Raw genomic sequence first — 26,265 nt, 5'->3', positions numbered from 1 at the left:
CCTGGTGGGCATCGAACGAATTGGGCCACGCATGAAAGCCCATGCTACCGCGTCTTTCACATATGTTCAGAGAGAGTGCAATGACATTCCTTAGACAGCTTGATATGCTTTTTTCTTTAACAAATGTTTGATACTGTACTTCTTCCTCGCTGCCACTGTACAATGTAGTTCTCGATCACAAATCAAACCATTTGAAAAATTTTTGTATACCCTATTTCGCAAAATATACCAGCAAGTTTATGACGTATATGATATTAGGTTGTGTGTTAACATAGTTGTATGATGCTCAGCTGCTTATTACCTCCGCCAAGGGAGGAGGTTATGTTTTCGTTACCGTTGGTTTATTCGTTCGTTTGTTAGTTAGTTAGTTTGTCCGTGTGCAAAATAACTCAAAAAGTAGTGAACAGATGTGGATGAAACTTGCAGGAAAGGTTCAAAATGATACAAGTAACAGATGATTAAATTTTGGTAGTGATCCGAGAATTTTTGGGGAATTTGTGAAGGACTTTTGACATTTTAGCAGGTGGGTCAATGAACTTGGGAGTTCAGGCTGCATGTATTGAGGTTTGCATGCGCGCACTAAAGTGCGTGCTCTAGTTTCTGCTAGGGCGAGGGGCGCCGTGCAGCTGAGGGTTTATGACATAACAAGCTTCTATATTGGGATATTGGGCGACTTTTTAGTGCACAATGCTATAATAAGTACGTATGGGTGGAAATCGCTAATATCTCTATGGAAGAACAAGATCAGTGGTGGAAATGAGCTGCGTGCTTGGCGGAGGTCTGCGCTCTCAGAATGCTTTTCTAGTTGTATATTGGTCACCTGGTTTTATTACATTTGTAATGCGTGATTGATGTACATAGGTTTCAATGTTAGTGCTACTCAAGTCAGGAGAAAAGTCACATAAGATGTGGAGCATGAGTGGCTAAGACCATGGAGCTACAAGAGCTATATTGTATAAAGCCCTGTGGATATACATTGTACACTGTACTTTATAAACAACTAATGCAGGAGTTGGCATCTAGACAGAGAATATATATTTTGTTCACTGGAGTAAACAGATGAGCATTTTACTTACATCGTAACTGCTGGCAATGCCAATCTTTCCTGTGAAGAAAATGCAACTGTAGTGTGATTGCGAACCATCCGTGAAGACAACATGCAGTATGTAATGCACATAATCCCTTATTTAGCACATTGTCTATGGTTGTCCATACTTGATTTGTTGATGAATTGAGGTCTTACGTGGCATGTGAAAATGTCTGTACATTTTTTCCCCTTTCTTTGTGTCCCACTATTGCCCAACCTTTTTTTTCCCTCTGTCCAGGAAGACATGACCAGTTTGTCTTAATCCACAGCCTGGTTGTATCAATGATTTTCATGTTATGACCATTCTGCAGCTTCGTGCTCCATTTTTGTGCCTCTTGTTTAGTTCATCAGAGAGGGGCGTGTCTAGCAACAGTGGGTAACAAGCTCCAGGAGTCATATCGCAGCAAAATCATCACAGTACGTCCAGTGGCAAGAGCAGTGCAGCTAATTGCAAACCACCAAATTCATGTCACTCATTAGTGATTGATTAGCTTCGATTCTAACGCTCTTGCTTGTCACAGAGATGCGAAACTAACGGTACTTGGGGACTCGATTTGTATTCTCTTGTGAAATGAGCAGTTTTGATATTGGGCAGGAGAAGGGACCGTGCAGCTAACAACATCTCAATGAAAACCAAGCGGCACAATCAATTTGTGGATTACTCATATCTACACTTCCCTTTTGTTCAGTTCAAGTACCTTGGGAAGTACGTCGGTGTACCAGGCACGAGTAGTTTTGAATGCAACAACCTTCCGTACAATATGATGTGCTTTATTTTTCTCTCTACTTTGCGGGGCTTCAGACTTTTGAAAGAAATTTTCTGTAAGTGGTCGGTAGAAACACATTTTGCGTTAATTAGCACACCCTCATAGATCTGAATTCAGGGAGAGCAAACTTGAAGTGTGTTTCTGCCAAATACATTTCTTGAATTTGTTTGGGCAGGTCGCAACTGGACAGTAAAAATGCAGCAAAAATTTGTTCAATTCTGTTTGCATGTGATGTCTTTATACTGTTTGACCTCTGGAACATGAGGGGAAGGTAGGGCAGTGATGTGGCTCAGTCGCTAGTCGTCTACCACCCAATCCAATTGGCCTGGGTTCAATTCCCAAGAGTCTAGCCAAACAATAGTTAAGTTCACACGCAGTCGCCAAACTTGAAGTTTAGGTCGAAAACTTAACTGTCGATGATTAGCTTCACTCGTGAATTCATGACGCAGGTTCATACGCACACCTAAACTTACTCATAAGTTACAACTTATGAGCGAATCCCACTCGATGATTACTCCAGAAGTACAGAGTCTTTGCTAGATGACCTTATGCCCACACAGAATAGTGCAGCTGGAGGTTGACCCAGATGCAATCAAGAAGTGAGGTTCATGCTAACTCACAAGCTCGTTGATTATTGTGTCCACATGGAGCGAAACTACGAGTGGGGACCACTCGTGGCTCGTGGAGAGAGCGTAAACCCTGAGATATCTTGTGGTTTAAATCATCGACTAAACTTTAAGATTGCTATCTTTCAAGTGGGTCCACACGGTGCTAAACTACAAGCTAATCATCAAGAGTTAAGTTTTCGACCTTAAACTTAAAGTTAAGGAATAGCGTGTGAACCTAACTCATGTTGTGTGTAATCATACCAGCCCCCTCTTATCCTTGAAAAGATGGCACACAGAACAAACTAGGGTTTGTGAATTTAACCTTTTTACCAATTTAAATCTATGGGCCTGATTCATGGCCATAGAGATACAACGTAGCAGGTGTATCTCTATGTGACAACTAATTGTAGACTGTGACTCTGTGGAGGGCATTGCCATTGCTTCCAATTTGATAGATTGTTGCCACTAGATTGTCCAAAAAAAAAAAAGAAGGCTGAAATAGTGAAACTGATCCACTATTTCTGCATCTTTATTTTCTTTCTGGTTCAGATATTTGCATTTAAGATTTCAATTCAAGCAATGTAAACTGTATCATTAGGTCTCACAGCAGCGTCACAGCTTCACAAATGAAGCAGAATGCAATGGCTGTTCTCAGCACGTTGTAGTGGCCAATTTACAGTGTCACAAAGACGGAAAGAGATTAGCTGTCAAGTGATCATTTCTAACATCAAGAAATAATTCGTTCTGATGTTGCAAGCACGGAGTGTTTTTTTGTTGTTGTATGTATGTATGTGCTGCTTGTTTCAGACTCATTTGTGTTTTTCCAATATTAAGCTCCTTCCTAAACAAAGAAACAAAGAAACAAATGAACAAACACTTGATTGTGCAAGGTGGCATTACATACCCCATGTCCAGTGACATCTTTAGTCGTACAAGAATAGATTAGTGCACAGTCATGATGGTGAGCCTATACTTGATTCTATCCTTAATAACCCTGTACAGAATTATTGCATTCTTTATTTGTGCTGGTGGTCAGGAGCCATGTTTCAGCTGGTTGCCACGGGCGATAATCTGACATTTTGCCAGGTTTTCTTCGTGCACCAGATATCTATTTCCCTTCCATCGAGCATTTGTTGTTGTAGACCAGCCGATCAGTGGCATAAGGCTGCACAGACAGATGAAATAGCAGAGACGACACCATACGAATAAAACCGAGAGGGGCACAAGCTGTGACGATGCGCTCCTGGAAAAATGGTTCTGCAGTTCCCACTGCTCTCCAGCCAGAAAATTGAAGAGTTGACGACTTATCTGCCAACAGGAGGGATACTCTCAGTGGAGGTACTGTATGCTGGTGAGATCAGGGCGAGATACAAGGGGGCAGAGTCGGAAAGGGGAGAGAAAGTGGAGGGTGGCGTGGCACGAAACGCCAACTCGCTGGTGTGTCCTATACTTTCTCTAAGTCGGATCCTTCTCCGTACTGGGGGCTGAGAATGCAGTTCTACTACCCCCCATCTACCACACTCAATAGCCAAGTATGCTGGCATCCCGCTGGACGACAAATGCAGTATGTATCGGTCACTGACCCTATTCATCTCTCTTCTTCTACCTCTTCCACTCCCCCTCCTCTTCATTCTCTTTCTCTTTCTGGGTAGCTGTTTCTTTCTCTTTCCATCTGTCAGTCTTCTTTGTCGCTCTCATGTTTAACCAGTTGAGGATGAACTGATTTTGCTACAACATGCATTTCCCATAGACACGTGCCCGAGTGTACTTGGGACTCATCCTCAACGGGATAATGGGTGATGATGTCATGTTTTGCCTTGATGGTCAATTTGCAGTTTAGAAGATGGAGCTTGTTTCAATCGATGCGTGGGACATTTAGTCTTCCTCTTCGTTCTAAAGAATGGTTTCATCAGCTCGGCCAGACATGAAGTCCATGACTATTTAATGCATTTTGTTTTGTGTTGTTTGTTTTTTATTTCTCTTCAGGTACATGAAATTTTTGTGTATTCTCTGTCGTGTACCGGGTATAAGGTCTTTGTTTAATCCAAAGTACAGTATTATGGTCCGTTCTTTGTATGTGTGTGTGTGTGTGTGTGTGTGTGTGTGTGTGTGTGTGTTTATTCATATGGTAACTTCTCAGTGATTTTGTGTGTGTGTGTGTGTGTGTGTGTGTGTGTATATTTTTTTTTCTGTAAAGTGCAGAATTAAATGCTGGCATCTCTCAAACTCTGGATGATGAGAAAGCTAGACTTTTTAGTGCCATTTGGTGTCAAACAAGCACACTCCTTAAGCATTCCACCTGTATATCATATTTTTTTAAAAAACATGAATGAAGACAATAAAATTATGGTGAAAATGTTGTCGGTATATTGGTAGCTTTTCGTAGAATTCCAGCCGTGGATTTTTTTTTTTAATGATTTTTTTTCGATTTACTGGCAGGATTGGTTTCATGTTTCGAACACATAGCTTTCTCCATTGCAAATAACATTCATGACAGATGCTGGCGTAGACTATAATCAGCCTCCCTGTCCCCAAGCATATGAAGATGCGCCAGTGGCTGACTTTATTCAGTGTGCTGGTGGTTTCCGGTCGTGTTTGTGTAGTCCCAGTGGATGATGCTGAACTGAAATAATCAGAAAAATTGGAGGTACAGATTTGGAAAGAATGCAGTATCAAGGGTCTTGGTGAGTATGCTGTACAGTTTGGATGGTATTACGTATGCAAATGATCTGTATGAGTTCGTCTGATATGACAAGTTCATATTCATGTCTGGTAATGACTAGCAATATGAGACCCATTACTTTTGACATAGTCTTCGTACAGTGAGGTGCCTGCACCTCGCCAGGTGCCCGAATACCGCCACCCGGCTTAAAATTGTTACTAGCGCACTGAACACAAAATTATGCCCGGGACTGTGTTCAGTATCCCTTGAAAAACTTGAAACGTGGCGTGGTTACCACAAACAAGGAAAATGTGGTGAAAAACAAGCAGTTTTTCGTGAAAATTTGAAATTTATATTAAGAATACGTGTTATAAGTATCATCACGGTCACCCCCATGCATCTTTTACGTGCTTGTCTATGGGAGCATCACAGTCACCCGCACATGTCTTTTACGTGCTTTGTCTATGGGAGCGCGTATGGCGAGTTGCGGGCCCCTTCCTTAGCGCACAAGTTTTTCGCATCGTTTGTGTTTGAGGACGATAACTTCAAATTTCCAGTATCGAACAGTAAATTTGTGGTGCCATTGGAATCTTCAGCATTTTTCCAGTATGTACATGGGATTTCATAGAATTTCAGTGATGAAATGTGATGCATAAACATTAACTATGGCGAGGTGCGAGTCACCCAAGTATACATGTACATTGATAATGGGTTTTACGAGTTTTACTGATGGACAGAGTACATACTTTGACAAAGCATGATTCAGAATCCGCCCGATGGTTTTTGTAAAAAGTGCTCTACTTTACATAATAACAGTCAGATCATAGAAAAGCGCTAGTTTCGATGTTCACTTCCAGTGTTGAATGAGATTCGTGCAGGATGTGTGGAGCAGATGCGCGCAACTTTTCCATATGGTGTGCCACAGACCGCCACTGGTGGTCAGCGATGCATGTGAACAGGCCGGACAATGCCAAGACAGAGGATATTTGAAGCGCACCATTCCATTGGTCAACCGGAACCTGTTAATATGACTCTTCAGTAGGGTTCATGTGTCATGAATAATTATGTTTGAAGCAGATCTCAAAAGGTTCTTGCGTTGTTGCACTTGCCTGGGCTTGCTTCGCTTGCTGGTTGTAGCCATCATACAGCGAGAGGGCCTTGACAAAAGGCTAATGCAATGCAGACAGGGACCTGCAGAAGTACATTGCATATGGTGAAATAGTTGTACAGCATGAAAAGGGAAGGGAAAACACAGACACTGTGGAAAGGACTTGAAGAGAGACCAAACTAAACAAAAGTGGTGATAACTGTAATAGTAGCAACAAAATATGGGGCAAAGAAGCCATGCATATGATTACTGGTAGGTCTATAGGCTAATTTGAGTCTGTTGCATCATAAGATTATAAAAGAGAAAAACTTGAATCTTGATGCTATACAGGCAAGAGAAGAAAAACACCCTGAATTTGTTGCTCAATATATTTGGTTTGAATTGATGGAATGATTGCCAGCAATCTACTTTACATAATAACAGTCAGGTCATAAAAAAGCGCTAGTTTCGATGTTCACTTCCAGTGTTGAACGAGATTCGCGCGGGATGTTTTCTTTATTTTTTATTTTTGTTTAAATTGATTTTTACGGAACTGACTTTGCTGCATCTGGCTAGTTTGATTTTGCACCACATTTTTGCCAAACCAGAAACTACTTTTATTTATATCTGTGTACTCCTAAGTGCTGCAGTGTCAATCACTAGAACTTTAGCAATATAAACAACCTGTAGTCAGAGTTGTAGTCAGTTTGACATTTTATCAGTGTATTCTCTGTAATCAGAGCAAACTTTAATCCAGGTTAGTTTCATTGTCCCTATCTGTTGGAGCTGATACCTGTGAGGTACAATGTGCAAAATATGTAGTTGTACTCTGGTTGCCATTTCTCCCTGTGTTCACTTTATACCCTGCATTGTGGAGACGGTCACCAGAGATCTCATCCTTTTTTACGACTGACCGTCCACACTGCTATCCCCGACTGTCCCCAATCGGGACTTGTGGCAAGCCCTGCCACTCTGCACTCCAAACCATTAGACTTCATGCATGCGCAAATTTGATGAATACAACTGGGCGCTATCACATATGGCCCAAGGCCACTCTCACCTCCAAGTTTTGTCCCCGGACCGCACTTGCTTTGCGGGGACAGGGGGACAAGTCCCTGTGAGTGTCCACACTATGGTTTTGGAGGGAAATGACCAGCTGCATGGGACTTTCCCAATGACACAGGACCAATGTGAACACAGAGAATGTGTTGCTCTGAGTATATTTCTCTCTAGTTCTTTCTTTTTTCCTTCTTCTTTTATATTGATGAATTCTACACACACATGTTTTCTACTGAAGTCTGGCTGAAAACATGGCAGTAATTCTGCCTCCACTTTATGGATTACCACCATGAGAAAATGGCAATAATTACAAGCTTTATGGGAAATCACAAACACTTAAATTTGACCGTGAGAGGCATAATGCTGTATTGTGTTATGGCCAGAGGTTGCCTTTGATATATTGACTCTGCACTCTTTGTTTGCATAAATTTCAAGGGCTGGTTGATAACACGACAGTCACTTCTCTTTGCACTTCCAAAGTTCCAGAAGTTGAGGTATGCAATGACTTATAGAAGTTGTCAATGTCACGCTTAGGTGGTAAATTCACTTCATTCATTTGCATCGACCAGAAATTCTTGTAGCGAGGAAAACAGTATTCTGGCTTTCAAAAAGATACATACTTTTATGTGTTTTGGTATTGTCTTCCTCTCCCTTTCTTTCTTGTAGCTTAGTTTTAGAAGCACTAAGCAGTGTATTCATGTGATTGACATAGTAACATCAGAGATTTTCATGTGGATAGCTATTAAAACCTACCATGAACAGACCCATTCACACAGCCACTAGAAGTTGCGATTCATGTGATTGACATAGTAACATCAGAGATTTTCATGTGGATAGCTATTAAAACCTATCATGAACAGACCCATTCACACAGCCACTAGAAGTTGCGATTATTCAGTCAAATCGCAACACAAAAACTGGTTTTTAATGGGTGTGAATGTAATGGTAGTGACTATGGTAAGATACTGGTATGAATTGCAATCAGTACACATTATAAAAGTGAGACATTTTCTAATACATTGTAGTTTAGCTTTTTTCTTAATAGTTGCAAGTGTTTGTGGTGTGAAGTTCATATAACACTGTGCAAAATCATAACTTTTTTTTTATAACCCAAAATGCAAGGCATGTAGGACATTCAGATCAAAGTTAGGTCAAACTCTGAGACTCACCAATGGGCAGTTAAGCTGTGCTTGAAACGATGTGATTTGAGTCGCAATTTTCTTTGTGCACCAGTGCAATTTGGATCACAATTTTTATTTTGTATTTTTTGCATTTGTACTTGTGAACCAGAGCGAAAAAAGGGCAATTCAAATTGACTCACGCTTTTGAGTGCATTAGAATGGGCCTAACAATTGCTTACCGATCTAGCACTTTTATGGGTAGCTGCCACATTTGCACACTAGACACTGAACCACCCCCACCATACACGGTACATAGAAGGGGATTCATCGTGAGAATTGGGTTTAAAGTCGGACAGAGATCAGCGAAGCCAAACCATGCAATCAGAAACGACACCAGGCTAATTACTGATCCAAAGATTCTACACTCAATAATTTGCTGGTCACTGTTTACATATTGTGTAAATAAGAATGGCCTTCGTTCAAATAAATGATTCTTTGGTCGAGTCAATCATTTGCTATAAGCATAGTCTTTATTTTCTTTCTCCAGTGCAAACATACAACTGTATGAGATGTGCATTGTGTTATATGTCTGCCGTCTCAGAAAATAATATGAACAGAATGACAGTGAGATTTCGTTCTGTGTTTATGTTTCTCTTCTAAGGTGTGCTAGAAGTACTGTGTACTGTAAAAGTGGATACTTTTGCACAAGCAGTATATCGTGCTCTTCCAAATGAGATGAATTTTATGTGTTTTTGATTTTGTGAAAGACATTACACAATGGTACATTATATAACGAGCAAAAATATCACCAGCTTTCATTTTCATGCTAGTTTTTGGTGGTGTGAAATATACGTATGTGAAAGTTTCCACACTGCAAAAAATTCTACTTTTGAATACATCTTTTCTTCTGTGTTACCAATTGAAGGCAGGTGGATTACCGTTGTAAGCTGTCTTTGTCGACCCCATTTTGATGACTTCATATTTAAATACTGTAATTTTGGCCCAGGGTAGGCTTTAGTTTGTAACCTTTGTGCCATACATTAAGACTTGCATGAAATGATTTGCTATAAAGGTACAAACATTAAACACAATATACGTGCAAGTGTTGCATAAGTTCCCAATATGTTCATGTTAAAAGTCTGCAACCTTGATAACAGCAGCAATCCCAGATTTGTGCTGTTGGTAGCTTCATACTCATTATAGTCTGACTGAAAGTTCAGCACACACTTCTTTTTTTTCTGACCTCTCTGTGGGGAATAACTTCCCTGGTTCCACATTGCGATTTGCTATTCATTTTCTAAATCTTGTTTGTAGCAGTTTTGTAGCAGTTTTCCTCCACAGAATTGTACGGGAAACCATTTGAAATTTCGCTCATCAGCTGAGACGGCGAATCAAATTTGAGTTGGAAAGTTATTCCCAGCTCTGTCGCTCTTTCTCTTCTTTTTTTTGTTGAAATGTCTTTAACTTGTCTCTTTCTGACAATGTAGCCATCAACGTTCACACGATGTACAATCTTGGGGATTGACACAGCCCCTATATCGAGCAGTCCCTCCTTGTAGACTATAAAGTTGCTCACATTTACACAATACTGTATAAGCTGCTATTTTCACATACAGGTGATATTTTCGTGAATTAGAAGGTCACAAACATTTTCGTGAGATGTTGTTTTCGCGAATTGACACCAACGCTACCTTACATGCATTGTTACCCTAGTGTATGGTGACATTTTCGCATCCAACTGTGATTTGCAAAATTCGCAAAATTAAACCCTCGCATGAATAATCGCTGTACAGTAGGCACCCTTCTCCTCCTTCAGGAGTGAACTTTGCTGTAGTGTAGGAGTAAAAGACCCATGTTTTCACTCTACATATTGCTCCCCCTCACCCCAACAATGTGTTTCATTTCATAAGGCATCAAAAAATTAGAACGGTTCCCTACTTGTAGGGGAATCACTTCTGAGTAATTATTGATGGACAGCAGGTCAAGGTATTGAACCTAATAAGGTGGGGGGGGGGGGATAAATTGAACCTTATCACAATCTATTGCGTACACAGGACATGCATGTTTTGTTGACATTTGCTTTACAGCATGTCTGGTACAGGGGTATACAAACCTGTAGATCTAAAAAGTGCTGTTAGCATTGTAAATGGTGTACCAGCAAGTTGATCTGTATGGTTATATCAAATATGCGGGCAGATGTCCTGCGAAGAGAGCCTGATGTAGATTATGCTTTAAAACTGCATAATTGCCGTGGTAAAAGTTATTTATTTCAGAGAAGCTAAATAGATATTGCAGTGTTCGATCCTTGTGCACTGATACCCTCATTCTTTATCTTATTGTATTCAGTGCTAAAGATGAAACTAAAGGACAAATGGGGAAAAAAATTGTTGTGGTCCCCCCCCCCCCCCCCCCTTCCCCCAGTCGAACTGTCAAGGTTGACCTTTGTAAAGTTTGTATGGAAAAAGACCTTATCTCAAACATGCACTCGTAGATTGTATGTTCAATGCAGTACGTGTACAATGTGCAGGTATCGTCTATGTCTACGTGATAACAGATGTACTTGACACACAACTGACAGGGAGAGGGTACGATGAGGGATTGTATACTGCAAGTGTACTTGCCAGATACACATTGAAATGTTCCAAACTCAGAAAGATTGCTTGGTACAATGCTGGTACATATCAAAACAGGTTTCACACTAATCTGGACCTAAAATATGGAACGGAATTTCTCCTGATATTCGAGGCAGCACATCATTACGATTATTCGAAAGGAGATACAAGTTTTACCTTCTAAATCAATACCTTGAATTTTCTGATTGTTAGGCCGTTTGTGTGTAGGCGTGCGTATGTGTGTGTGTGTGTATCTGATAGATGTGTACAGCCATGTTTCAACTTGCTGAAATTGAGATGTTTTATATTTATCAAAAATATTTCCATGAATGATTTGTTATAATATGTGTATATTTTTTTCTGGAGACAGGCTTAAATATTTTTATAAGGCTGTGCCTTTCTGCTTGTCTCCTAACACTATCCAATCATTTTGTTTTGTTATACTTCTCATGGATGTTGTTGTAATGATAATGCTTTTGTGTAGTCTAATTGATTGTAATGCTGAATGTTTTCTGTTATATGTTGATTTGTTTTTATGGAAGTGTTAAATAAACCTGAACCTGAACCTGAACCTGGTATTTGAAAACAAGTGTAAAAAAACAAACTTGTATCATACATGGTGTATTTCTCAAACACATTTCTCAAATTATGTATGGTCACTAGCGGTCAAGAGGTGTCTTCCGATCAGGTTTGCTTGATTCTGGATACGCAAACATGTCTGAAGTCTGGAATGGTTTCACCTCTAAATTTAGGAGTTGCAGAGCTCATCTTGGCCTTTGATTTCACATCCATACTTGTAGTCGTACAAAACTGTGTAAAGAGTCCATAAGGGTATTGAAAGTTGTGTACATGTTGTACATAGAAGAGTGCCAGGCAATGGAGTAAGATGTACAAAACCGTGATAAGGAATGGACTTACAGCTTGATAGAAGTTGGTAAAGAAGCTCACTGAATGATGAACACAACAAAGCTCTGAATATGTTTTTTACTATCTTTCTTTTTTCATTGAGGCTTTTCATTTGTTGCCACAAATTGACGGCACAAACATATATATATTTTTTTTAATGGCATTGCCTTGTGACAAATAAAATAGATGTGACAAGGGTGTAATGAGGTAACATGCCCAACATTCAGAAATCAGAAAAGAGTAAGTTTGTGCGTTGAAAGTAGGAAAAAAAATTATAATCTGTATGTGTTTGTATTTGTAAGTGTTATAGATATTTAAAAAAAAACAAATAAAAGCAAACAAATCTTGTTCCATGTCACATAACATCAGAGTCAGATCTCCGAGATGGCTTTTGAAAAACGTTGAACAGTTACCGGAGATTCTGGTATATGCTCTGAAAGTCAAGGACTATATAGATACGCTATTTAGTGAGTCTAAATTTTCGCCAATTGAGACTTCCCGACGAATTCGCGAGTGGTTAAATTCACGATCGTGGAGTACTCTACTGAACGGAGAAATATGTGTGCGCTGCTTTCATATCAAGATCAGAGTCATTATTTTCGCGTGTCTTTAATTTTGCGAGTAGCACCTGACTTACGAAATTTGCGAAAATAAAAACCTCTTGAAATATTCGACGTATGTATACAGTATTCTTCCTGGGAGGCTGCTGGCTTCTGTCGTTACATCTCTATTTCTTTTTCTTCTTTTTTTCATACATATTATGTGTATATAGACATTGTTGTCATTGCAAAACAACAACAAATATACAAGCCCTGTTTCATTTTTTTTTTTACTTCCACCCAAACAGCTCCCTCCGCATGGGGACGGAGTTCTCCCCGGGAGCGATGTCGATGAGGACTACGCTGCGGCAGGAGCTGATGCGTCAGCAGGTGCACCAGGAGAAGGAGAAGGAGGACCAGCTACTCACATCCATCACCCCGACGACGGTTGCCGCCCCGGCGACGGGGGCAGGGGTGTCCAGCTCCAGCTCCGACACCGGCTCCTTCATGCACATGTTGCAGGGGGGCAACAACCCTCTCCTCTCTGCCAGCGCTCCGGGGGCGGTGGAGATCCCCCAGCCCAACAAACTCAGTCCAGTTCCTGAGCTGTCCTCGCTACCAAGAGAAGTGCTAAAGGTATAATAGAGAACACCATTGTTCAGTGTCAAGGTCTGAGAGTCTGCTATATGACTTGAGAAGTATTCCATTAGGCATGGAATATAAAGGCAGCAGCTATAGCCTCCAAAAAGGAAACAATTATATTAATGGTCATTGTTGATATAGTCATTAGCAATAGTACCATTATCAATATTGCTATCACTTCTCTCTTTTTTTTTTCTTCTTCACCTCCACAATTTGCTATAGATAGAGAAATCTTTTTCATTTTATATGTGGGCAATGACATTTAATACTGGAGTTTATGTATTCGAGAAGCAAAATTTCTGTAAGGCAATTTCTTTCAATCTTAATGTCAAGTCCAGGTCAGTCCTATAAGTCGCACTCAAAAAGTTTGATTTTGAACATTTTCTATCTGTGCTTGCATACGTAGTGAAATGCAGCTTGCCTCCAGGATACCATTCCAAAGTTTGTGAGAACATACATAGAGGAGTTGTTTCTTTCTCTCAGTTCTAAATTTGTATGTGTTTGTTCAATAGGTGTCGTGACTAGGTGTTTGTCAGGGCGGTTGTCGGGCAAAGTTATGTGAAAATTTTGTGATATGAACTGTACACCCATCATCTCTCCACATTCATATTTTTACAGACGTCTGAGATAGGGGAGCTGTGTGTCTCTGGACAAAGGATCATCACAAAGCCGTCTCATTTCATCCATGTTTGAAGTATTTTCATCTCTACAATTATTTCTCTTTCTTTGAATGTGTGTAAATCGTGTGTTTCTGTTTTAGAAAATTGTTCCATTTCACAGGTTTTGTCAATTCCGCAGATCAATTTTTTTCCCCCATCATGTTGTCTAGGGGAACTGTCTGTGTCATGTCGTAACCCTAGGAAGTGATGATTAAATATATATCTGTTGAGGAAACTGGTTAAAAATCTGATGTCTAGAGATCAAACTTCCAACCTAGCTTGGCAAAGGTTTCGTCCACAAATTTTCTTCTAACCAAGGAAATCCCCTTGGCAGTAATCTAGATCCAGATAAAAATCTCATGTAGCCTTATCTTACTGGTGTTATGAGGTAAATGTTGGGACTATCTTTCTCTCCTTCATTCTTGTGGAAAGACCATTTATCTTTTGTGGCTTCTTGTTTTTTCCTGGCCCAGAATTCAGAATGGATGGAAAGCATCTTTTGATAGGCTTGATATGAGTGATGAGAACCAGGTGTATTGAACATGAACATGCCTTTTTTGTAGGTGTTTTTTTTTCTTCGCCCATGGTGACAATCTATTTTTGTGGTTGTAAACACATCTAGAAAGTTTAGTGCCTGCCTTTAGAAAGTGGCCATTTGTTTTTGATGTTTCGGGCAAATGATGCAAGAATTATGTTTTCAAAAAGGAGTGTGGGGAACAAAGGAATTGGGACTGTTCTGTTTTTATAACTTACGCAGCATCATATTTAGATTGGTACAAGGAGGATCGTCTTCTTTGTCTGACCTTTTGCGATGACCAGATAGTGATCATTGCAGAGCAAAAAGTGATATTGTTGAGCGGAAGTACACAGAAAAAAAAAATTGACTTGGCTTTATTTTTAATTTCTCTTCTATGGTCCTGTGACCACTATCACATGGACTGGGGGCGGGCAACAAGGAAAGAAAAAAAAAATGGGGGAAAAAAAGAAAGGAATTTCGTGGAGTAATTTGTTGTATTTTGGGCTGCTGATGTAAGGCCTGCTTTCAGCTCGTTTGAAAGTTTTGTTGATGGGGGTTGACATTTTTGGTACTTAATTATGCCGATGTATCTATGAGGGCAATTGCTTGTGCTGCTAGATGACCTTTTTGAAGGGAAATGAGGAATAGATGTACAGGGTTAAATATGCTGATAAGTGCTTGCCAGGCAGTGCTACTGTATTTTAGTAGTTTTAAAATACAGGAGAGGCTTTTAACACACACTACACACAAAGGACCTATATAATACATTATATGTGTTGACTTGTGTTGATTCATGATACCTTCCCTCATTATCACTTACAAAATTGTATGTGGCCAAATGAATTGTCTAAATATGTGCCATATATATTTCATAATTATTTTTCTACCAAATTTCTTCAGATTATGTGGATATGCCAGCAAAATACAGTCAAAGATTCTGCTGGTGATATCATCTTTCAATCACCGCTTTAAGTACTAACATGATTAGCAAAAGACATTGGAATGCACCTTCTGCTAAGTTGAGCATGATGTGTTTCACTGTTACTGATTTGATTAACAAAAAAAAGCTATTACATACATGTAGAAACATGCAAGTTATGCTCAGTCTAAGGAGAAAGTGCATTCTGTTGTCTTTTGTAAATCAGTCATCTTGGAGTTGGAGCTGGCCTGGGAATCGTGAAAATGGGCTGCTGTGGAATTTGAATCATGTCGCCATCTTATAAAACAAATAATGCACATTGCTTCATCAGGCGTTGATAGAATATCCATCATCCGCAATTTTTTAAACAGTTGGAAACATGCTCAGCTCCGCCTTGATTTTGTCTAACAGTTCCAAAGTTTACTATCGGGTGAATAATTTGTACCAATGCCTTGTGTAATATGCATTAATTGTACAATGGCCCCCTGGGTAGTTCCGATTGGGAAGAGCTTGGTGTGGCTCTGGCTATTCAGTGGTTGGTACTGGGGGGTGCTCACACCTAGGGTACCGAGGGTGCTCACACCTGGGGTACCGAGGGTGCTCACAGTGTATTAGGCACTCTCTGTGTGTTCCAGTATCCTCTTAGCCTGGTCATTCAGAAGAAACTTGAGGCTGTCCTTGAGTTGCTATGTTATTATGAATATTCACTTCCTTCTTCAGTGGCTACATAGACTGAATCCAAAAGTGACCAATAAAGAGGTGGGGGTGGGGGCAAGAGAGTACAAGAAGAAGAAGATCATGAAGAAAGTAAAGAAATCACTCACTTGTATTTTAAATCTTGATGGTTAATTGAAGAAATGACAGAGTTTAATGATGCCAAGACATAACCACAGAGCAACAGGGTAGAAGTAAAAGATCGTGAAGAAAGTTTAGAAATCATATACTTTTAATCTTGATGGTTAATTGACAAAGATGACAGAGTTTAATGATTGCCTAGGCATAACCACAGAGCTTCAAGTGCAACAACTTGGCAAAGCCATTAATTTTTTTATGTAATTGTATTTGTTTGTTTTTGCTTTGTTTTGTTTTTTGGTCTCAGTGGTTACTGTGATCAACAAATAAAAACAAACATACTCCTGTTGATGGTTGCTAGTATCGATATGATATATGCCACTTGTGTAGGTTACATATCGGGGACAATGTCTCATAAACAAGTCTTCACAATAGAGGCAGTCACTATGGAGATTGGAAACAGACTTGTTCACCGGTTGTGTGCTTCATACTAGTGCTAGACAAAAAAAGAAACAGAAAAGAGGGATGGACCTTCTGTGAATTGCTTTCAAGTTGGCACGTTGGTGCTTCTTTTACCACTATCAGGCTGTTGCTTTGAAAAGACAAAAACTGCTGTGTGGCAAATAGCTGGATTGAATGACTAAAAACTAGACCAGGACTGACTGACCGGACCCCTGTAATGTAGTGTAAGTTTATTGCCGGTGGTATTCCGTTTGGGGTGAGCACATAGGGTCCTTTCAGGCACATGAAAAACAAATTCACACACTCGTAATACCCGTGTTCCTGCATTTCAGTGGACTCCAGTTAGAGCGCACATACACTTGATTGCTTCCATACCGGTATCGAATCTTACGTGGCACCGAGACCACAATACAAGTACATTATGTACAGGATAGTGCCCAGCACTTTTTTTTTTTTTTTTTTGTGGTCTCTTTCCCAGATTCCGGCTCTACTTTCGTGCAAGGGCAATCAAAAGAAAAAGTAACAAACACCCAAAAAAAAAACAAACAAAAAAAAAAAACCATCAATAACGAAAACCCCCCAGTGAAAAGTTCGCTGTTATTATGAAAGTTCATGTTACAGGAAATGACTTTCACTAGTGGTAGTTTTTGTGCCGTGTGTTTGCCAGATATGAACAGCGCCCCCTGCTGGCAGAGGAAGGGATGACTATTGTCCATGCGGATGGCGATGGGATGTGGTTGGCTGCACAACTCATGAGCATGCTTTTCTGGAGGTAGTGTTGCGGTCTTGAGGGGGGTGTAGACATGCTTTGCAAATATCTGCTGAGGCGGATGAAATCCACCCCCTTAATCCAGAAGCTACTGCGTAGGATTTAAAGCATTGTTTGAATCTCCTCCAGGAGCAATTCTCCAGTGAAAGTTTCTGTATGCTGCCCTCTGTTGGGGAAAACATGCCAAGAAAAACCCAACCACCTTTTTAATTGGGAGTCACTCTCATGGTAAACTCTCATGGTAAGCTCTCATGGTAAACTCTCAAAAGTTCTCAGAATCAAATCAGTGAAAAATTGAGAAGAAGCATGCAAGGGATTTGGATGTCATAGAGTTTTGAAAAATAGGAAATATAAGGTAATCTCTAGTTGGCTATAATCTCCACTCAGTTTTCATAAGAAAAAAAAACCAACAACTTGTCTGATTTTTGTCTGATTACCACTTTTTTCATAATCAAAAGCCAAAGATCTTTCAAAATAGGCCAAGATGAGTACTATATGAATGGCAGGTACTAGTTTTGTTGAAAATACCTCAACTTTTCCAAGTTGGCTCAAAATCAACAGAGTGAAATCATACAAAACCAGAATGGCAGAACTTTGATTGAACTAAGACATATAAGATCTCATATCAACTTCTAATATGCAAGTGCGACTATAACCAATGTCACAACATCTTTTACCTGGAGAAATCTGAAGTTGTCTTGCACTCTATGTTCGTGTAGTGTGAGGTTTGAGTTTCCAAAAATCATGGTGTTCATGCTGTCTTTTCATCATTCCAAGTATTGGTAACATATACCAGTTGAATATGTTGCATTTTGTTTACGAGCTTTTTATTCCCCCCCCCCCCCCCTTCCTCTCTCTCTCTCTCTCTGATAATCTTCCACATAATCTCTCTGGCACAACATCAAGAAACCTGAGAAGCTATTTGCAAGTGAAGAAGACCTGTCGATTCTTAGAAGCAATCCAACTTCCTCATGTTTCCTCCTCCTAGTAACATTAATCCGACTTCCCCATATGTCAAGGTCATCCAAGCAGATTTTTGTAAATAAAAAAAGAGAGAAATAAAAAAATGAGGGGCTCATTGGACACCCACAACCTTGGTCTCGCCCTCAAACTGCTTAATTAGTGCCCTGTAATGACTCTGACCTTCCTATCGTTAGGCCCAGATTTGGGGGAATTTGTCGGAATGAGCAATGGTTTCCTTCTCTGGGGAGGGAGGGGGAGAGAGAGAGAGAAGGTGCAATATATGACGATCGTGGGCTGTTCAATGTTTTGCATGTTTCGTATGGACTTTGTAAACGTGTGATCTGCAACTTTTGAAATATATACCCAAGTGGCAAGTACATTTATAGTTTGTCAACAAGTTATTAGGGGCTGATTTCACATCAGCAAGCTCTTCATCCCAGATTTATGGGAGAGCCTTATTTGACACGGGCATATGTAAAAAAAAAAAAAAAAAAAAAAAACCTGCACGGAACTTAAATATCTCTTCAGTACAGTTGTGATGGCTGTTTCACAGTTGTGTTTCATATATCTGCCCTCGCTTCCAGACTTATTATCGCAATGTTGACCAAACAAGTTTTCAAGGATATAAACTTCACCATTATTAGGCCATGTCTGTCTTTCTTGTCAGTTTGTGAAGAGCAAATGATCGGTTTTTCACCTCAAGTTTCGATAGCTCAGCAGATATCTTTACAAACACCTTGTTTTAAGATAATTTATTCCTTTTGCAAACGTCAAAAAATTTTGCATGGTTGAAGAATAATGGCTCCAAATATCGTTCATGAAATGTTATGGAAATATACCTGACAGGTTTTTAAAAACAAAAATGGAAAACTAACCCCATGTCACTTGAGAATATGCTCCCCTTTTATACCGAGCATAACAGTTGGAATTTTTCCGGGGTCCGTAAATTCACTGGAAATCTATAGTATTGTTTTCCTCTCCATCATAAAGAAGTTTCCAGTTTTATTGTTCTGACGAAAAATCTGAACTACCTACCTCTACATTATTACAGCTTAATATGAAAGGAATCTAATTTTCTGGATTTGCAAAATGGGCACACAAACTTTGAGTTGAAAACAAAAAACACAAAAGTATCACCTCGCCGTGGTGAAGAAGAAATGAAATAAAACTGATGAGGTTTGCTCAAACAAGAACTGCGATGGTCGAAGTAGTGACAGTGACAAAGTGGAATAGTCTTTGTCAAGGTATTAAGGATGGTGACATGACATTTGGTCCTACAACAATTGCTCCGGACTTATTTTCTCCAAAGACTTAGGGTTAGGGTTAGGGTTGTGATAAGGTTTTAGATTTAGTTTGATGTGAGGAATGGGATTAGGGTTAGGGTTATGTTTGTGGGTAAAATTTATGTTTGGCTTACCGTGCAGATATTTCATGGGAGCGATTGATGCAGAAGCAAATGTCATGGAACCACTGAGGACAACCTTTAGTGAAAGTAAAAATAACAAAGGACATTGACACTTCGTTGGTGAGGTAGCACCATTTTTTCTCCCTTTTGGCTTGAGCCCCAGTTATGTAACTTTAATTAATTTGATTCATGCAACAAGAGTTAGCTTTGTGTCTGTATATCCAGTGTGTGTGGCATGCATTGTAAAGATACACTGTAAGTTTATAAATATTCACAAGTCGGATCTGGCACATTGCTCTGCGTGAAGGGGAAAAGAAAACCCACAACAGCTCGCCAAATGCTCCCAAATTTTAAGCAGAATTGGAGTGGTGGAGAGGCAGGAGTTATAAGGTGTAAAAATCATGAACTTCTCACTTCTAATGCATGCATGAGTGTGCTGTATTCAAGGTTCAAAACTTAATTGTTTTGAAATTCAGTGATTGAGATGAATTATGTCATTGCACTGGCAAGGTGGTACTTGCAATTGATTTTTCAGACAGTTTTATTCCGTCGAGTGGAGTATTGCACCCTGCCAGCCTGGTAAAGACTGGTGTGGTGTCCGGCGGTGCATGCAGGATTCTCTGGAGGGGGGAGGCTTAGACTCCAGAATGAGCGGTTTGATCAATCTTGGCCAAAAGTGGAGTAAGGAGATGCTGATTACTAAGATGCCGACGGACTGGGGTCCAGAATTCATCATCGGACCTCGCCCTGTACCCCCAACCTCCTTTTGTTCCCCCGCCTTGAGTCAGGCCCTGCTCCAGCTTAATCCCGGTGGCCAGAAAGTGTCTTTTGTAGCTTGCCCGCAGACTCAGCTGATGCCTTTCACAAGGTCCGCTCCGGGCCTTGATGGGATGCGACATAGAGAAGCCCCCAAAAGGAAATGACCCTCTAATTCCTCTTTTCCTCCTGGTTTAATTGCAGCTGCACCCACGGTCTTAAGCCTACCCTTCCCACAAAGGCCTGCGCAGACATGTAGCATGCACGTGGGCACCTATTTGGTTAAAGGCGGGGTTAGGAGGGGGATGGGTGGAGAGGAGTCGTTCCCTCTCTGGTGTCTGAGGGGTTAAGGTTGCTCCACGTAATCCCCGCGACAACAGGCCGACCAGCCGGTCATTAGCACTCGCAGAGTTTCTGTGCATGTAGGGCCTTGTTACCAAGGTCAATGGAAAGCTCATTGTTAATCATGGCAATATAATAAGCTATAATCCCTTTGCTGCATAGGTGGCATTCTTTGTGCTGGCCGCATTCCATTCACACTGACCCAAAGAATGAGACTTCCTCCCAATGAACTTGATCGTGAGGATGCTGTTTGTGACTTCTGTATAAGGGCTCTCAAGGACTTAGTCTCCACAACAACTTTCATTTTCTTTTTGTATTTCCTTTGTTTTTTCTTTATTTGCCTGCTTCAAACAGAGTTGTTTTGTAGGTTTTTTGAGCGATACGGTTAGGCACTGACAGATCACAATTTATGGGGCAAGGACGGGCTATCACATGAAGATGAAAATTATGTTTTGTTTTCTTTTTCTATTTCAGAAACAAAAACTCGCATATCGGAGTACATTAATAAGTGAATGCCCGATGCTGCATCCATTGCTGTAGTGATGTTAAATTTGACCTTTAATCTTTTGCAACTTTTTTTTTTAACCGTCTGTGCATTACACTTAGAGCTCTCTCCCTCTTTTTGTAAATGTTTTGTGAACCTGAATTGAGCAGTATATGCAATAAAATTGAGATTGCAAACAGTGCCAAAATCATGACTAATGGAAGTGCCCAATTTTCCGCAAAGTTCCGCCACTGACGGAAGTGACGATGCTAGATGGGATACCCAATTAGGCACTGGAAGTTAATCAACAATCTATGATTGAAGACTATTGTGATCAAATTATGTTTTCCTTTAGACCAGTGGTAACAGTTCGGATTGAACAAGACAGCTCATATCCACGCCCACAAAAATAAAGGCTGGGTAATCGGTGCGGGAGCATATACGTCAGAATAGTTAATTACCGTGGTAACTGTAAACAAATAAATTCTATCGCCCTGACTTTCGACGCGAGATGCTGTCTGTCTGACGTGCGGGCTGGGTGTGACGTCACTGCCCAATCGTTGTCGCTTGCTACTGGATAGGTGGCGCGAATCCTGTAACAGGGGGGTCACAAAGTTCAGTCCGTCCGATCTGAATCAGCGTTCTCGTAAAAAACAGGATATATCAATAATCCAGTACGCATTGGAGAGGAAAGCTTGTTTGTGAAAGACCCGGGGATAAGAAATTAATGAGAGATAGGGAGATGTGAGGGGGACCAGAATAGCTGAAGGGGGAGGGGGGGGGGGGAGGGAGGAGGGGGGTGTCAGGTGGGCAGAATAGAGGGGGGAGTTCGGCAAAGGAGAGATAAAGAGAAGATGGCCCTCTGTGGGCTTCTACCGTGGAAGGAGGTCACAACATTTTTTTTTCGGGGGGGGGGGGGGCAGTAGAGTAAATCTCTGCTGAAGTGTGAAACATTGGTCAGAATGACAGCAAGTCAGAAATGTTAGGCAAAGAAAGTTTTATTCATTTATATGTACATGTATCTTTCGTATACAACGTATGTTTGTTGAACATTGTTTTTCGTTAGTCAACTACAATACTTGCTGAGCCCAACATCACCCATGTTTTTAATAATGTCTGTCTTTGGCTGTTGAATTCTGTACTGAAATTTAGGGTGTGTTCTATTCATTACATCGATTTTTTTTTTTTTACTTTTGAGATGTTCATGTAATTACTGAGCTGCTATCATAGTCAACACAACTTCTAATCATATTTGCTGCTGTTTAATTCTCAAACAGGACATCTGAATTTATTGCAAGAAATCATTAGATATATATTTTTTTTAATGGCAAGGTCAATTTTTTTTTTCAATTTTATTTTCAAATTTTCTGAAGAAATTAGCACAGCCAGTGAAAGTTAATGGGTACTGTACTTGCCAGAAAACAAAATCTGCATTGAAAATGATGAGAGAGAGTATCTTTTGGTATACAGTTATTATTAGTGTTGTTTGTTACTTGCTTGTTTGTTTGGTTGGCTGGTTCCTTTTGGGGAGGGGGATAAAATTTTGGATAGACATTATTTTGGATATCTGCCATCATAGCTAAGCTCAATATATCATAAACTGCTAGTATGACTTGTACTTCTAGCAAAGATCCAATACCCCACATGTATATATCATGTCTCTGTTTTAATGCCGGCAAGGAATAAATTCCCTTAATGTACAATACCTATCACACAATTCATAATGCAGGCAAAAGTGTTATAACTGAGCTTTAAGTCTCTCGACCGTCTGTTTTCCCTCCTGAGGTAATGTTGATCGTAAAGTTGACTTGCGGTGTTGCAGGGGGCCCCCTCCATATCCATCCCATGTATTTTGACCTTGAATTAGTGGATGTATTAATTGTCCGTGTACTATTTCAAGGTACGGCCCTGATAGTGTTACACCACTCCGCGATCCCACTTGTGTGTCAATTTCTAACTAGACATGGCAGTAAGAGAAAAAAAAGAGAGTACTAAAACAGTAAGTGTCATTCAATACAAGTGGAACCACCATATCGTATGCTGGCAGGAAGCTAAAAAGACCACTCCATATTGCATGAGAGGGACTGAGAGCTTATAGGCTTTTCTGCACTAAACTGTGGCTCAAATAGTCTCAATGAAAAGAGATGTTTGACTTGTATTAAAATTTTTTTTTTTCATTTCGTATGCTTTAATTTGTTCGTGTAATCAGTGCATTGTGCTTAAAGCGGTAAAAGGCTGTGCACATGTACACGTATGGCTTGATAGTCTAAATTGTCCATCTATGAGGTTAGTGATTGAGCTCCAAAGGTAGCAAAGTCTAGATGTGATGATTAGAGTTGACTCATTGAACCCAAATACCACATCATTACTGGCACGATCCAAGCATATTCAAGTATTTCTTTACTCCCTGAATACTTCTGGATGCAAACTTTATATTTCTTCAACAAGGTATCTCTTTGTTTCACGGTTTATAGTGAATGGCATCTAAATTGAATATATTCACATTTCTTTTTCTATTTTGATAGGGCATCACATTCCAGATGGACTTCTGTTTTTCGACTTTGGATGTGTTTATCTAAAAAATCTTTAATGCAGAATCATGATACTAAATGTATTTGAGGCATTTTGGGGCATTACATAAATGCAACCATGTTTTCAAACGTGTTTAGAAATGCCAATTTGGAATGCCATTCAAAGGGTGTTTTGAAACGTGTTTGAGACCACGATCGCCTTTCTGCAAGTAGGTAAACGCAATGCCGTTTTGAAGCACGTTTATATCTTAAGGTCAACTCTCAGCTGTTTCTGGTTGTGTTTTTTACTCACTATTAGTGTGTGAACGATGAGGCATGTTTAGTGGTACACAGTTGACCTTTACTTCCCGGGTCAAATGGCGCAAAGTAACTGCGCAGTGACAACACTCGAATCGTGATTGTATGATGGTTTAAAAACACGGCATTCCGAGTATCACATTTTGAACCACATTCGTAAATGCCATTTGAAACGCGTTTTGAAACGTGACTCACTCTCTCACGTTAGATAAACGCAGCCTCTGTCTGTCCTTGCAGTAGTGATTATGGTTTTCGTGCTAGAGAGTGTGCCATGATTCTCTCAATACCCATGTGGTAAAATGACAAAACTAAGTTGATTTATGTGAGCTAGTCTCTCACCAATCCTCATCCTATATCCCTACTTGTTTCTCGCCGATATCCTCTCTCCTTATCCTCTGACTGCTTCAATATCTCTTTCGGCATCCTGACCAGAGCGGATGGGGCATCAGAGTGTGCCACGGGCGCCTGTTTTTCGCACTCTCGGCGGCTAGCCCAGTCCGATGTTATATACACAAGCCAGGTGTCTGCAATTAGGCCGTCGGGAGATCGGCGTAGCTTTGCCGCGGGGGCCAAGGCGTCGGGCAATTATTCTCGGAAGTGGTCCGCATGGTGAAGGGCTGCACACATCGTTTTGTAGATTTCATCCTCCACCAACTTTATAGCAGGAAACAACACTCGCTTCCTCCTCCCCCCCCCCCCCCCCACACACGCACACACAAAGGAGAAATAAGTTCATGGGATTTTGAAATAACCCTTGTAAATGCTGTTCTGAAGAAGAGTGTTTGTGCGTTCAACTGTTGAATATCTAAACTTTACGAGGGTTTTCCTGTTCAGTGAATGTGACTTTTTGTCCCATCTTCCATTGTACAAAAGATAAAGACTTAATGGCCAGGTTGGCTAATGATGTTCCTATTCCCATGCATCTAATCTACCATTTGATTTAAACTCGTTGGAGTTTGAACAGAGAGGTGTACTGGTGCCTTCATGTATTACAGTGGTATTATGCAGAGCATTTCAATTAGGACTTAATCCATTCTTCGAAGCAAATGATTTTTAAAGTAGAATGCTCCTGAAAGAGAGTATTTTTGCTCGTCAAATCCAATGTCTAATCTTTGATATTTCCCAGCAAGCAGATGGTTCCCTGTCTGTTATCCCAATTTGTGGTGATTTCCCTTCCAGTGCAAACTGCGACTTGAGAAACCTGAAGCCCATCAGTAGTCACTGGGAAATTTGATTTGACGAAATGGAACATAGACTTCTCATAAGGCACCACAAGGGGTTTCAGACTTGCAGGAGAACTAGTCTTGTGTTTTAATCATGTTTTTTAGAGTGCATTTCTATACATACATGTATAGGGTTATAAGTACCTGTATATGGAGTGTTCAGATTGCAGTGAGTGTCATCACTGACTACTAGTGTACACATGTAGCTGCAGGTGACATTCCATTCAACGGCTGTGTCATGTTTTTCATGAGCTATCTTCCAAAAAGCCCCATTCATTTACACACGTGGGAGTTAACGGTTTTTGCATTGTGATCTGAAATTGATTTAAATGCTTCCTGTTCACACAACCAAAAACAAACAAATGAATTTGTTGTCTGCAAAGGAAGAACATTGAATTCCCAGGATGCAAATGCCTAAAACAATCATGGGGCGCAACTCTGGGCACCCGAGTGTGAACCTAGACGTATGAACCTAGTGTAGCCAGTTAATTATCATGGGATTGAAACAACTGAGAATGTACTTTGAGTGCAAGCCACAAGTGCCATGTGGGGCAAATGATCACAGGAGTTAAAAAAACCAAAGAGATCAAGTTAGACTAATTTTCGCATTGCGATGCGTATGGCCAGAGTTTACGATTCTTTCTGTCCGTACTCAAGAACTAACGGTTTATGCATTGCATGGCAAGAATCGATTCTCAAAAACTGGTAGTTTTGGATGTGTCTGAACAGGAATAAAGAATTAACTCTTACTATGCATGCATGGAAGAGTCTGTATGTGTTTGCTTGCACCATAGTGGAAGTACAAATACAAGATCAAGGTGAACTCCACCTCTGAACTATTTGTGTTTCAGAGGACTAACCATTCAGACTGCAGATCTCAACTGAAATTGAAGTAAACTCGACTGGTTAAAAGCCCTTCATCATTGGCCAGACATGACTTGAGAAATGTGTCTGTAGGGTAAAACGTGTGCTTCAGACTTACAAATGTACCTGATAAGCATGGAACGTGTTCCGAAAGACGTTCATGAGCAAGTGCTTTTGCAAGTGTTAATAAAA

The 26,265-nt window shown here is 40.3% G+C and overlaps 1 protein-coding gene across 1 annotated transcript in view; it reads left to right on the top strand.

Moving 5' to 3' along the window:
- The window catches only part of LOC139741044 (uncharacterized), a 97,141-nt gene that overhangs the window by 30,827 nt on the left and 40,049 nt on the right, over positions 1-26,265 (top strand). Inside the window, exon 2 of the mRNA XM_071651632.1 lies at positions 12,757-13,084. Coding sequence (XP_071507733.1) covers positions 12,757-13,084 — 328 coding nt within the window. The remainder of the gene's footprint in view (positions 1-12,756; positions 13,085-26,265) is intronic.

This window comes from Diadema antillarum, unplaced genomic scaffold (genome assembly GCF_040938485.1).
Source record: "Diadema antillarum isolate AM-2024a unplaced genomic scaffold, OU_Dant_1.0 seq00000900_RagTag, whole genome shotgun sequence".
In the NCBI taxonomy this organism is placed as follows: Eukaryota; Metazoa; Echinodermata; class Echinoidea; order Diadematoida; family Diadematidae; genus Diadema; species Diadema antillarum.
Note: the sequence above shows the minus strand (reverse complement) of the source record. Positions and strands in the feature narration are given on the sequence as shown.